At 29.4% G+C, this 12,833-nt stretch overlaps 1 protein-coding gene across 7 annotated transcripts in view; it reads left to right on the forward strand.

Annotated features, from left to right (window-relative positions):
* The first annotated feature begins 1,602 nt into the window (after nucleotides 1-1,602).
* LOC111619884 (insulin gene enhancer protein ISL-1-like) overlaps nucleotides 1,603-12,833 on the forward strand; it is a 79,472-nt gene continuing 68,241 nt past the window's right edge. For 5 of the 7 annotated variants that reach the window (XM_023362106.1, XM_023362169.1, XM_023362026.1 and 2 more), the window contains exons 1-3: nucleotides 1,603-1,821; nucleotides 5,438-5,627; nucleotides 11,908-12,239. In XM_023362106.1, the coding sequence (XP_023217874.1) occupies nucleotides 1,800-1,821; nucleotides 5,438-5,627; nucleotides 11,908-12,239 (544 nt within the window). In that variant the 5' untranslated portion in view covers nucleotides 1,603-1,799. The remainder of the gene's footprint in view (nucleotides 1,822-5,437; nucleotides 5,628-11,907; nucleotides 12,240-12,833) is intronic. The other 2 variants (XM_023361809.1, XM_023361951.1) reach the window with 1 other exon arrangement.

A 12,833-nucleotide genomic window follows, 5' to 3' on the forward strand; every position in this document is an offset into this window, starting at 1 on the left:
GTTAACGTAGCCATAAATTAATACTTGATTTATATGTTATTCTTATTATTAAAATAATTTAATAAATATACTATTTTTATTATTGTTTTTTTTTAAAATAATTTAAGGGTGCTGAAGGCCTGGTAATTTTTTTTTAAACGAGCCTAAATGCCTACATACTCCCTGCCAAGAAAAAAGAATTCCGTTCGCAAATAGGATCTATAATCAGACACATTTGTGGTCAAAAAGCAATTATTTAGCAATAGAACTATTATTTACACCATTTAGTATTACTGGCAGTCATTCGCCATAGGTTTTCTTTGCTTGTAGTAGTAAAAATTAATGCTTTGCGGTGCTTGTTATCTCGCTTCGAATTGGGGTTATAGTCAACACTCAACAAAGACCTCCCAACGACTTTGAAAGCAATAAGACCTAAGGAAAAAATCTAATACAGGATCCAAGTTAGGACAAAGGGGGGAAATTTAATATGGTACAAAACAATTGAAAACAAATAATTTCAACACGAAAAAAAAAAAAATAAATAAATAAAAATTGTATTATTATACGTAACTGTTAAACCTGTGTATAAGAATCAATAACTTTGTAATAGAAATAAACGTTTATTCGGCCCTAAATTTTGATTGCAAACAATTAACTTAAATTGTTCCGCGAAAAATATGTTTCCCGGAATAAATCGCTAGTTTTCGTACCACGTGATAGACCAAAAAAAAAATAGTTATTTTTTCGGGGATAAAAATCATGTTTTTAGTGGGAATCCAGGATTACTTTTTAAAATGTTCCTAGAAGGAATTTTAGTGTTTATTAATTCGGAATTGTGTAATTTGTTTTTAGTCTCTCTTTCTTATTTCTGTATATTTTCTATGAAAGATTAGCTAAAGTTTCCTTCGAAAAAATTTTATCACAATTAACTATTGGACAAGTTTAATATTATTTATTTAAAAAAAACCGTCTTCTATAAGGTAGGCCTCGTGACCTATTTCTGGTCTAACTTAGCACTTTGCTAATTAAAACTTAACACGTTTAAACCCGCAACGTTCAGTCTATAGATCGACTTAAGTTTCTACATTTACAAAACGTGACAAGATTTAATTAAAGATTTATACGTATAATCGTTTAAATGGCAATTTAAAAGTAATTTAGAATAATTTTTTAATAATTTATTTTCAATAAGTCTCCGTGTAATAATAAAGCACGAACAGTAATTAAAATTATGTTTAAAAAATAATAATTTATTTTATTATTATTTTTTTTAACCTAATTAACATCTGTATCTAGAAACTGTGTGTTTCTCTAGATGTATAAGTGTGTAGTATATGTTATGCATTGGTTATTAAATGGAATTAATTATGGGTTTTACTAAAAAAAAATAAATAAATAATAAGAAAAAAAACTTTGAAAAAATCCAAGTTAAACGGCAGGAATGAAGGACAATGCATCTCTAGATAATCCCAAAAATCAATCTCCGATCAACAAACAGTGCTGGGAAAGCTCATAAATAATTTATTCGGGTCTAGAGACATCAGCCAATGAGAAGAGAGGAGGGTGTTACCCATCTGGGTATAGCCACAGTTGCTGACATTATACTCGTGCAGGCTGACGACGCTAGAGTTCCATGAGGACCCAGTCAGGCCTAAGAACAGTGAATAGTGCACATGGCTGTTGTCTGCTTCAACTTAAACCATCTCAGACTTTAAATTGATAAAAGTGGAGCTTGGATAAGGCTCAATATTTTCATTTATAAAAAAGTGCCCAACCATTCTATCAAAATTTCACCCTCAAAGTCAGAAGACAGCGGCAACATGGTAGATATCCAGCCGCAAAGTAAGTATATATATATATATGTTTATTTATTTATTTACGTGTGTATATTATACTACTTAAAATGTTATCTGGATAGAAAGGGGATGGTGTAGAGAGAATTCTTAAAATTAATTTTTCCGTGTTTTTGATTCGTTGTACGTCATCCGTTCTTCCATATCGGAATATTTCGTGATGTGAACAAACACGTGTGTAGAATTAGGGTAGATTATGTAGCTGCTGATTGTTAAGGTTGTAATGATCTAATTAGGAAACTGTTATAGGGTAGGGGTGGAGTGAACAGCTGGTCGAAGACACGCAAACTGTTCAGATGAGTGACTATAGAGAGCTTCGACTAGTATTTCTGATAGTTGATATATAGTATTTACGTCAAAAATAAGCCAAAGTTGGAGTAACGCGTGAGAAAATCCGTTAGAGAAACTTTAGGCCTAACCGAAGAATTACGCCTCATTTAACTGATTAGTGAGTAATTCCTTAAACTAACATTAGAATAACGAAAGGAGTTACTTGTGCTTCGGGTCATACGCACCTGCAAGCCCTGAGGATAGAAAGCGTAAGACTAAAAATAGATTTCTCCTTAAAGTGCCAATATTTATTTTAACGATTTCGACAGGTGGTTAAAGTCCAAAATAACAGAACGGTTAGGATTCTAAAATGAAAGAGATGATGATATTACAATTATTAAAATCCATATTTTTCAATATGTATGTGTTGTTAAAAGGCCGAGAGTTTAGGCCAAAAACTTTCCCACGTTTTACTGAATAGTATGCGATCTTTAAATATCTGTAATAGTATAATGAATCGGCAAAATGCTCGGTATATTATCTATCTAAGGCACATCTGATCTTTATCACAGTTTAAGTGAATACCTACAGCAAACAAACATTAGAGTGTAGCTTTTTTTTCTTTCTCTCTCTCTCTTTCTTCCTTTCTTAAAAGTATTGACGATGGCAAAGTGTAAGCGCATTTACAGTTAGGATGTGTGTAGAAGGTATCTTCAACAAATCTAGTCCTTTGCCGGCTCCTGTCAACAAATATTGTGACAGAGTCACGGCAGATGACAGTAGTAAGGGGTGAAGGGAAGCACGCTATTCCCAGCACGACGTTCTAAGGAACTCCCTACAGGGAGTTCTCGTTATACAATTCCAACCCTTAAACTATCTTATGTCAGCCTAGGCACACATTCTAGTATTATATAAAAAATAAATTTTATATATATATAAACATACAGATAAGTTATTCATCATTTAAACACTCGATAAATATATAACGTGTTTGAAATCGTATGATAAATGACTTTTAGAGAATTTAAATGTAGATTTAACACGTGTATTTAATTTAATTTTATTGTTGTAATATTTTATTCTTTATATTTACAAAAAAGAATCTTATTGTCTAACCGTATGACTGCATAATAGTTAATGAGACGTTGGATATCGCGTGAGATGATCGTTCTTGATCGGATCTACAGTCGTAATAGCAGAGATCACGCGATACAACTTTTATCGATACACTATATAATCGTTAGCATAAAATCTATAAATGGATCTGGAATCAGACATAAGATCTAGAACGAATTCTTCACTATAATAGCTGTATCGATGCTAATTCTTTGTTGTTAGTTCAATGAGGCTGATTACTGTTATGACTAATGTAAAATAATAGGATCCGTATAAAATATTTACAATTAAAAGAAAGCGACGATGTTTAGTTGCGAAACTATTGACATTTCTTATCTTTCTATATAAATCTTTACTTTTTAGATCCACCACTGATAACGTACCGACAAAACTATCAAAGAAATGATAGATTATAAACGCGATATATAGTATATATGTGTGTTATATATCAGTTAAAGAGCAATTCGTTGGAAATAGAAAATATATTTCACTTAAAAAAACTAAAATTATATATAATATCCTATCAAATTATAAGCGCGTTTACGTAAGAATTTGAAGTAAAAAATCCAATAAATTATTTAAATGGGAGGTGTTTGTGTGCGTGTATATATATATATAATTCTTCGATTACTAATTAAAATAAATATAAATCTTATGTTTTAAGTTGTTAAAAATTGTGTTAAAAAGCCGAAGACTTTATTAAAAAGTTATATACATTATCTAAATGAATGTAAACTAATCGATAATATTAATCAACGTAGATTAAAGATCGATTTTATATTTTGAATAGATTTATAACTTTAACAAGCTCTTTATTATCATAAAGTACTTTCAATACATACATCATCAGTTACAGACTGATTTATTTAGGTTGATTTCATTAATTTTATAAACGACATTGCTTCATTATTAAGTTCACTTTACTTTTAAAGCTCTCTAATCAGCGCGTTTTCAAGCTTCATCAATCATTAATTGCGTATTAAGAATAAATAAACTATAGCAAAAGCCTTCGATAATATCATTGAATTCTGTCAATAAATATGGAAAATGGATATTGTATTTTCTATTAATTATTATTAGAATTAATATTATTATTTAATTTTTAAATTTATAAAATAAGAAGTATTAGTCCGAGTTGAACGTTAATGCTTCATGTCTATTGTCACTTTCTTAGTTGATCCGTTGGCTCTAGTTCTATTTGTAAAAATTCCTGGTAGTGATTTTTATTGTTCGAGTCTAGTTTCTTGGTTTTTCTAAAGAAATCTCATATCTACGTTTAGAATTCTGCATGAACATTCCATTTACGGCCGGTTTCATCTGAATAGAGCTGCAACCGTTTAGCCAACAGTATGAAGTTGGTTGATAACATCTATTGGAGCAGCTATTTTTCTACAGATTTTACTACGAAAAGAATACGTAGAAATCTCTAGACGAATCGGATCCACTTTTACAAATCCGAGAAAAATATTTGCATAAATAAAGAAATAAAATTCATACGATAAACACGAGTATGCCTAACAACGGATGCTATGTGTTGATTAAACCTCATCTATGGTTATAAATATCATTTAATTCATCTTTTAATGGTAAAATTTATTTAGGCCTTTTTTAAAATTACTTAATATTCAATAAAATTATATTTTTCTAAGTTAATCTCTGAAACATTTTAGCAAAATTCATAGAGAGTACACGTCTCGAGTGTATCGTTTTAGGAAACTTACCTATCGATATATGGCAAATTTTCTAATTATTTAGCCCTTAATTAAAATATTAAAAGGGTTAATTACGTTGTTAGATGCGGACTAAAATGGGCTTGCGAGCAGACTTTAATATAAACAGATTTTCCATTGATAAGAGTGAAAATTTGAATATATTTTTTTGAAGATATTTTACTGATTTTCTCTTCTAAGATATGCAATGCAAAATCTTTTCTCTTGTCACACTATAAAAAAACACAGTATTAAACCATTACTAAAATTGTAGAACTTAAAATTCTCTGAACGAAAATAGGATCAAGCGAGGCCTAAAGCTTACACATGATCAGAATCTTGGAACATAATTCAAGTAGACTATTAGAAGTACTTATTATAATATTCCAAAAAAAAAAAAATAATACAATTTATATAAATTTTTAAAAATTAGCTAGAATTAATTAATTTTTTTTAAAATTATCGTTACGCAAATGAATTAATTTCTTTTTTTTATTTTCTTGCATGTAGAAAAGCGGCGGGTCTCCATGTGCGTAGGATGTGGATCACAAATCCATGACCAATATATCCTCAGGGTTTCACCTGATTTGGAATGGCATGCGGCATGTCTGAAATGTGCGGATTGTCATCAGTTTTTGGATGAAACTTGTACATGTTTTGTAAGGGACGGTAAAACATATTGCAAGAGGGACTATGTCAGGTGAGTAAACAAAGGCTTCTCTTTGATTAATAATGCAACAGTTGTTTAGAAATTGAAGTTTTATAAAAGTTAGAAACTAAATTTTGAATATATAAAACAAAAAGTTTGATAGTTGGAAAGTTTTTAATGTATAAAAAAAAGTAATAATATTAATAATAATAAACGATCGGATTTAAAAAAAAAAACGGGTTTTAGGATCTAAAACTAGGTGAAAACACGATAATTTTTTAATAAAACAAGTATATTGTTTCTACACGTTTTTTTAAAGGTCATTGTTTATTTTTCTTTATCTAATTAATATTTCTAGGCAGTATCAATCTGCAACTTGAAGAAATCAATATTAACACTCTTACTAGCTTTATCAAGTTACCAAATGTATGAGATTTTTTGCCATGCATTTCTGGTTTTGTTGTTTATATCTTAAGTTGTTCTCTTAAAATGTAATTTATAGAACAGATATTTATCCAATTTTTAAGAACGATTTTTATATTCAGATCAATGTAGATGAGTAACATTAATATGTAGATATACCTATATGAGACTTAATACGGAAAATATAGAAGTAATTGCTATATCGATACGACATTAATGTCTAAATCTATAATTATCAAAATGGCTTAAGCAAATTTTTAAATCGAATTTTTCAAATCTAATTTCGATCGCTTTTATAAATATGATCGTTTTTCTTTCTTAATATCTGACTATATGCAAGTAATTGTAAAGTCCTTTGTCACCATTTGACAGGACCTTTTAGACAAATGAGATAATGATCTAAAGACCGTTTTAAAATTCTTAACCGGATATGTTTATCATGGATATTTTGCTTCGGGTTATAACCCACTCCTGTGTGTGTCTTGTGCCATACGCATTCATTGACATTTTGTATAGAGTAGAGTTTATTATCGAGAAAAAAAAAATATATATATATGATGATTCGTTTAAACATTTTCTAAACGAAAAATAAATAAATAAATAAGTGTTGATTCACGATTAAGACTTAACAGAGAGGTTTTTGTCTTTTTTTTTTTCACGTGAAAATCTGTCTAATGTTTTTTTAAGATTTGATAAACGGAATTAAATCTAGTAAGAAATCTATTTATTTTTTCTAGAATTTGTTTCAATATTGTTATTTTCTAGAATGAAATAGATCATTTCAGTGAAAGTGATTAGTTTTTAGAACGAAATGTTGTTTTGTAAGAAATAGTTCAGTTTCTGCAAGGAAATATAATCAATTACTGTAATGATATTTACATTTTAAATCAGTACCTTGTATGAAATCTATGAAATGATTAATTTCTAGAATGAAATATACACTAAGCAATTCTAGAATGATTAATTTCTAGAATAGAGAAATAACGATTAGTTTTAGCTACTAACTATTGATAGTTTAATACCGAAATGCATTTTTTTTTAATTTTGAAATATGAATAAAGAGAATTTACATTAAAAGGGCTTTAATGGTAGGATATGAAGTGTAGATTATAAAGTTTTAATCGAATTCTACTGACAGGGCGCATATAATTGGAGACAATGTAGAGTGTAGTTATGCAGATATACTGTATATAAGGAGACAATACGAGTCCAATTTGATGTACAGTTCACTATCCGTGTCAGAATGGATAGTGAAGGTATTCCAATCGTCATCAACAAACTAAATTGGATCTTTGCAGAACAGAGAAATTGTGAACGCGATTACGTTGCTGGGAAGATAATCTCGTCACCAACTGACATACACGTCAACTGAAGCTACGAATACTGATAGAGATTTAAGTTTAACTTGAAGATATGAGTTTGCCTTGAAGCTGAATTGAAGAGACGTGTCAGTGGATAAGTGTCATGTTTTTAGCTTTATGTTAACCCCAGGCACAGCTAATACTTTGACCAGAGAAGCTTTAAGGCAATGACTGACACTTCTTATTGTTTTACTTGTATTGTCTTCCATATAAGGTCGTTTACAATAGCTAGAGATTTTTATCGAATTTGATTTTGCTTAGTGATGAACCTTCTCGTAGAATGAATTGCACAGAAGTATATATATATAAATAAACAAAATTCAAGCAATTGTTAAATAATTTAAGTGTAACTAAGAATAATTATTGCTTAAAATTATATTCAGTCGAAGGTGTTGAAGTGACCACTAATTTTAAAAATTTCGACTAATCCGTTAACTACTAAAGACGTGTTAAAGGTGTAAAAGATAACAAGTTTATGAAAGTCGTCAAAATGTCCTTGACATCTTTTTAGTTTCTACTAATCTTCGTTAAAATAAACCTGTTTAGAGGCCTGTAGACTTATATACAGCATGGGTGAAGTTTTGTTTCTAAATACCTTTATTCTATAAAATTTTAAAATTTCTATTATAATTAAATATTAATTTATGAAGAGATTAAGTATTTAAATTTATTTATTAATATCATCAAAATGTATATGTTTTTATATGAATCTGATCTCTATAATTTAATTTATTTATTAAAAAAGAATTATTTTTTTATTTCAAAATTTAGATAATATATATTATTTAACATTTAAAAAAATATATTTTTTAAATTTTTATTAAAAATTTCCTCCTACTTTAAGTGAATTTTTAATTATTTAAAACAATGCATATGTATAGAATTTTTGAATTTATTTTTTAAAGGTTGAAAAATAAATTTTTGTACAGACGAGGCATTAAATTTTTCATTTAAATTTATCTTTTAATTTAATCTGTATAATAATTTACGCAGAATATAAAACAAAATAAGATATTTTAACAAATACTTTCATATTTGAATAATAAAATTGCAGGCTGCAGTTTGTTTCAAATATGTTGTATTTATTAAGCTGCATTTTATTGTTTATTATTGTTCATATTTATCATAAATTCCTACTTGAAAGCATATTTTTTTTATTATTTATTATTATTAAAATCTAGTTTATTTGCTATTTTTTTATTATAAACAAAAAAAATGTTTTCAGTTTGATTTATCTTATTAAACAATAACATTGAGAATAATTTTTTTTTTACTGTAAAATATTTTTAGAGATATGATTTATATAGTGTATACTATAAATATCAACATGAGTTTCTCAAGAATTTCTTCTGTTAGGTAATTTTCGAAATATTGCAACATTACTCTAGGATAATATTCCCCCTAACAGATAGAGAAAATTATATAAATTGCAGAAGTAGACCCGATAGCTTATTCAAAAATTCTTATCGTCTACTTTTAAGTTCTGTAAGAATTTGGTTAAAACATCTTAAATATTTTAAATAATTTCTTTAGATATTTTTAAGTTATGATCTCCATTAACTTACATACGATGAAGGGTCTTTCTAGTGAGAAAACTACTTTTAAAGCACTTCAATTGCAAAAAAACAAAGACAAGAATTATTCTTTGTTCCATTCAATCAGCGAAGTTTCAATATAACAAGTTTATGAAGTTGTATATTATAAAAAAGAAACTAAGCCAAACATCTTTAAATGTGTGCAGTAGGCCATGTAACTCGTACAGAATTTATATTTGTGTTGTGATGTTTCTGTTTTAAAAAAATGTAAATAAAAATGACAGCAAAAACTTTTTAGAATTAATGAATATTATACTAAATTTCCGCCAGGATAAGCTTGAAAATATAAGTTAAAATGCGCTTTCATCATCATTCAAATTAAACTTATGCATCCTTTAACAGAGCGGAACGTTTTAAAAAAATCTTTTTAATTTTTCAAAGTCATTCTGACGTTTTTAAACAGTAGGGGAAAAAAAAGGCTCATAAGCCATAAGTGACAAACAAGATTAGGCTGCCAACAAACGTCTAAATCTCTATAGAAAGCTAACTTATCCCTCATCTATTAAGAAAACCGCATAAACCTTCGCCGCGTGTCAAGGGTGCGGAAAAAATACTTTCCATCCCATAATGAAAGCGTCCAATGATGTCGAGATGGGACCGGCCAATGACAAGTAGTAGTTGTCAGATAATAGATTGTTTCAACCACTGACGTCATTCTGACAAGAGTTAAATGACTTTAAACTTGATCTGTTACCCGCAGTGGTAACACAACAGAAACAGTTGTAACTCTACAGTTAGTAATTAATCACACAGACAATTTGGGTCATCTTCCTTCTACACTTCCATTACTTTCTTTTATTAACTTGGTCAAGGTAAATACATTATAAAGACGTAAGCTATGAGTTATCAAAACCGTTCAATTTTTTCCTCTCTAAGTGGCCTGTAGATTCTCTTCCACGCGCTTAAAAATATATAAAATGAAGACAGTTTTATGCGTGAGCATCCATTTTTTCCCCCTCCTCTTTTTTCTTAATTTTATATATATAAACGGAGTAAATTTTCTTATCAAAATTAACAGTTAATTGAGGAACAGTTTCCGATCTCACAACACTGTGGAATTTTTATAAAAACTAGAACTGCCTTAAGGTGTTGTATTAAGATATTTACATAGTACGTTATATGTCTTACTTTTTAATGAGATTGAGTTAAATTACACTTAATCTCGGTCTTTCAAGAGATCATTCATTGTTATTTATAGACAGCCTTTTCTGTGATGCTTTAGAAAATAAGAATTTTCAAGAATGAAACTTAAGTATAAACTTAATTCTTAAAGCTTAATTGACATATTATTTTAAACTTCAACATGCCAATTTTCGCATCTTTGTTCGAATTTAAGCGACGTTTTTTTTTCTTTCTTAGTTTTTGCCGTCAACATGCATCTGAATTAGGATTTTTACTTATATACAAGATTATCAATTTGTTATGGTGAAAAATTTACTAAAATTAAAGAGAAATAGTTTGATATTAAAGAGAATGAAGCGAGACAGCTTGAATGGAGAACTGAAAAGGATAAAAAGCTTTTTACTAATAATAATTTTTGAAATATCAACACAACATTCAATTTGTGAGTAGAAAACAAACCAAAATCGTCATCAATGCGGTTCTTTTCATTATATTTATCCAAACATTGCCGAATACGGAAGTCTAAATTGGTCCCGCCTAGATATATGATATAAGTCCTCATGTGACCGACCATGCGGAAGCCAACATCGAGCAGATTGGCACAGAGCTAATTTCTTGATTGGATGAATTCACATAATGACATCAGAGAGGGATAGGCCTTCTCCCTCCACTATCATTTGATAGTTGCCTCTTCTGCACAGCTATAATAGAGGGGTAGATGTTTGCTTGTCAGTGGTGGAGCTGTTAAACAAACTGTTGAATAATTCAACTGGCTTGGCCGCTTGCCGATTCTGATGTGATTTCGTCGGTTGTCTGTTTGCTGTCATGACTTCATACACAAGGCATACCTGGCACCCTACACCATTTTACTGTCGAGTTATGCCTATACATAAACTTTCTCTTCTCGCATCTTTCCTGTTGTTGACATCATAAAAATACTTTCGTCACAGCCTACAAAACTTTCTAACACACTTTTCTCGAATCCAGATGGTTATGCACACCACTTAAACGTTTCAAAATTGAAAAAACTCCTTTTTTTAGTAGAGGCGAATCCCTCCGAATCACTCTTAGTATAGCATCGCTCTATCTATCCAGTTCCAAACCGATAAATAACTATTATGTCACACTAGGACGCGTGTATATAATTTAATATAGGGGTTAGGTCTACTTTAAAGGTTTCATAAGTAAATCAGTACTTACCAAACTCTAAAGCATCACAGCGTTCGGCTGTCTTTACCTATAACCGGTAGGACATGGTAATAAAAGTCAAGACTCCACCCAACTTATCAGGTAGGCCTACATATTTATCATCTTTCTCAGTTAACAAAATTTATGAAAGAAAAAAATTACAGACTAAGCTTAACTTTTTTCCCCCCGATTTAAGTTCCTGAAAATACAGGAAATAATTTTCTCTAATGCTTTTATCCCAATGAATAAAGATTGCCTTCGAATATATCTGGATAAAATCGTCATTCATAACAATAATTTATATACCGTTATGTATAGAGAATGTCTATCTCTCTGTGTATAGATATTTTTATAGTAGAGAGAGGGGAGAAACATTAGAAGAATTTGTTGAATGCGCCCTTCAAATCCCCCTTTGCATCATTAAAAGAAATCAAGAAGAACTTGTTTTAAACTCAGATAACAAGACGATAAGATTTAAATTATAACTCGGTTCTAATTTGCTAGGTCTGAAAGCTCCGATAAGTTCTCATTTTTTAAAAATAAAGACGGATTTATTTATTGTTGATTACTCTAGTTTAAATAAGAAATAAATAAATCAAGAATAATAAGAATTTACTTTAAAATATTTTTCTTTTTATTTAGGTTATTTGGAGCGAAGTGTGCCAAGTGTAATCAAGGGTTTAGCAAGACTGATTTTGTGATGAGAGCTAGAAACAAGATCTATCACATCGACTGTTTTCGTTGTGAAACATGTGCTAGACCTTTAATACCCGGTGATGAATTTGCTTTGAGAGAAGATGGACTCTTTTGCAAGGCTGATAACGAAGTTGTGGAAAAACCTCACATCACTTCGAACGGTACAGGTGCTGCTAATGGAACCAATATGTCCGGTGGTGCAAGTGGCAATACAGGTCTTCAGATGGCGGGTAAGGTTGACAATCTGAAGCGGAAGAGAAAAGTAAGCTGCGTTAGAAGTAAGGGACTGAACTTTAGACAATATCTACAACATATAGTTGTTTTTATGATTGATTTACTTTCGAAAAAAACGTTGCGTACTTTTCTTGATAGCTTTATTGTGCTATATCATAAATGTAGGTTATAGAAACTATCTTTATATAACGTTTTGTTTAGAGAAGTCTCCTTCTAATAATATCTATATATAAGTTATTAAATCATAAGATTTAATAAGGTAAATTGTTGTTTCGCTTATATTTCGATAAATCTTTTTATTATATATAATCTAGTAACTTAAAATAAATGTTATTTGTTAGGAATAATGTTTTATCTGAAGGCCTATTGTTAATTTTGCTCTTTAGGCTTTATTTTTTAAATAATTAATCATTAAAATTACATTGATGAATTATGTTAATGGTTAAAATTAATTATATTATGGTCAAATTCAAACTTTTATGCAAAATTTAATTAAAGTACGTTATTCGTACATAGTTACAGCTTTTAGAAAGTATGTAACATGCATTGAAATGGAGCTTAGCGTTGCCGATTTTTCTAACTTTGCATCAAAAATTGGAACCGATTTTAAGTCGAATAAGTAATACAATTAAACAATT

This window comes from Centruroides sculpturatus, unplaced genomic scaffold (assembly GCF_000671375.1).
Source record: "Centruroides sculpturatus isolate CEXI.00-Female unplaced genomic scaffold, Cexi_2.0 scaffold48, whole genome shotgun sequence".
Taxonomy (NCBI): domain Eukaryota; kingdom Metazoa; phylum Arthropoda; class Arachnida; order Scorpiones; family Buthidae; genus Centruroides; species Centruroides sculpturatus.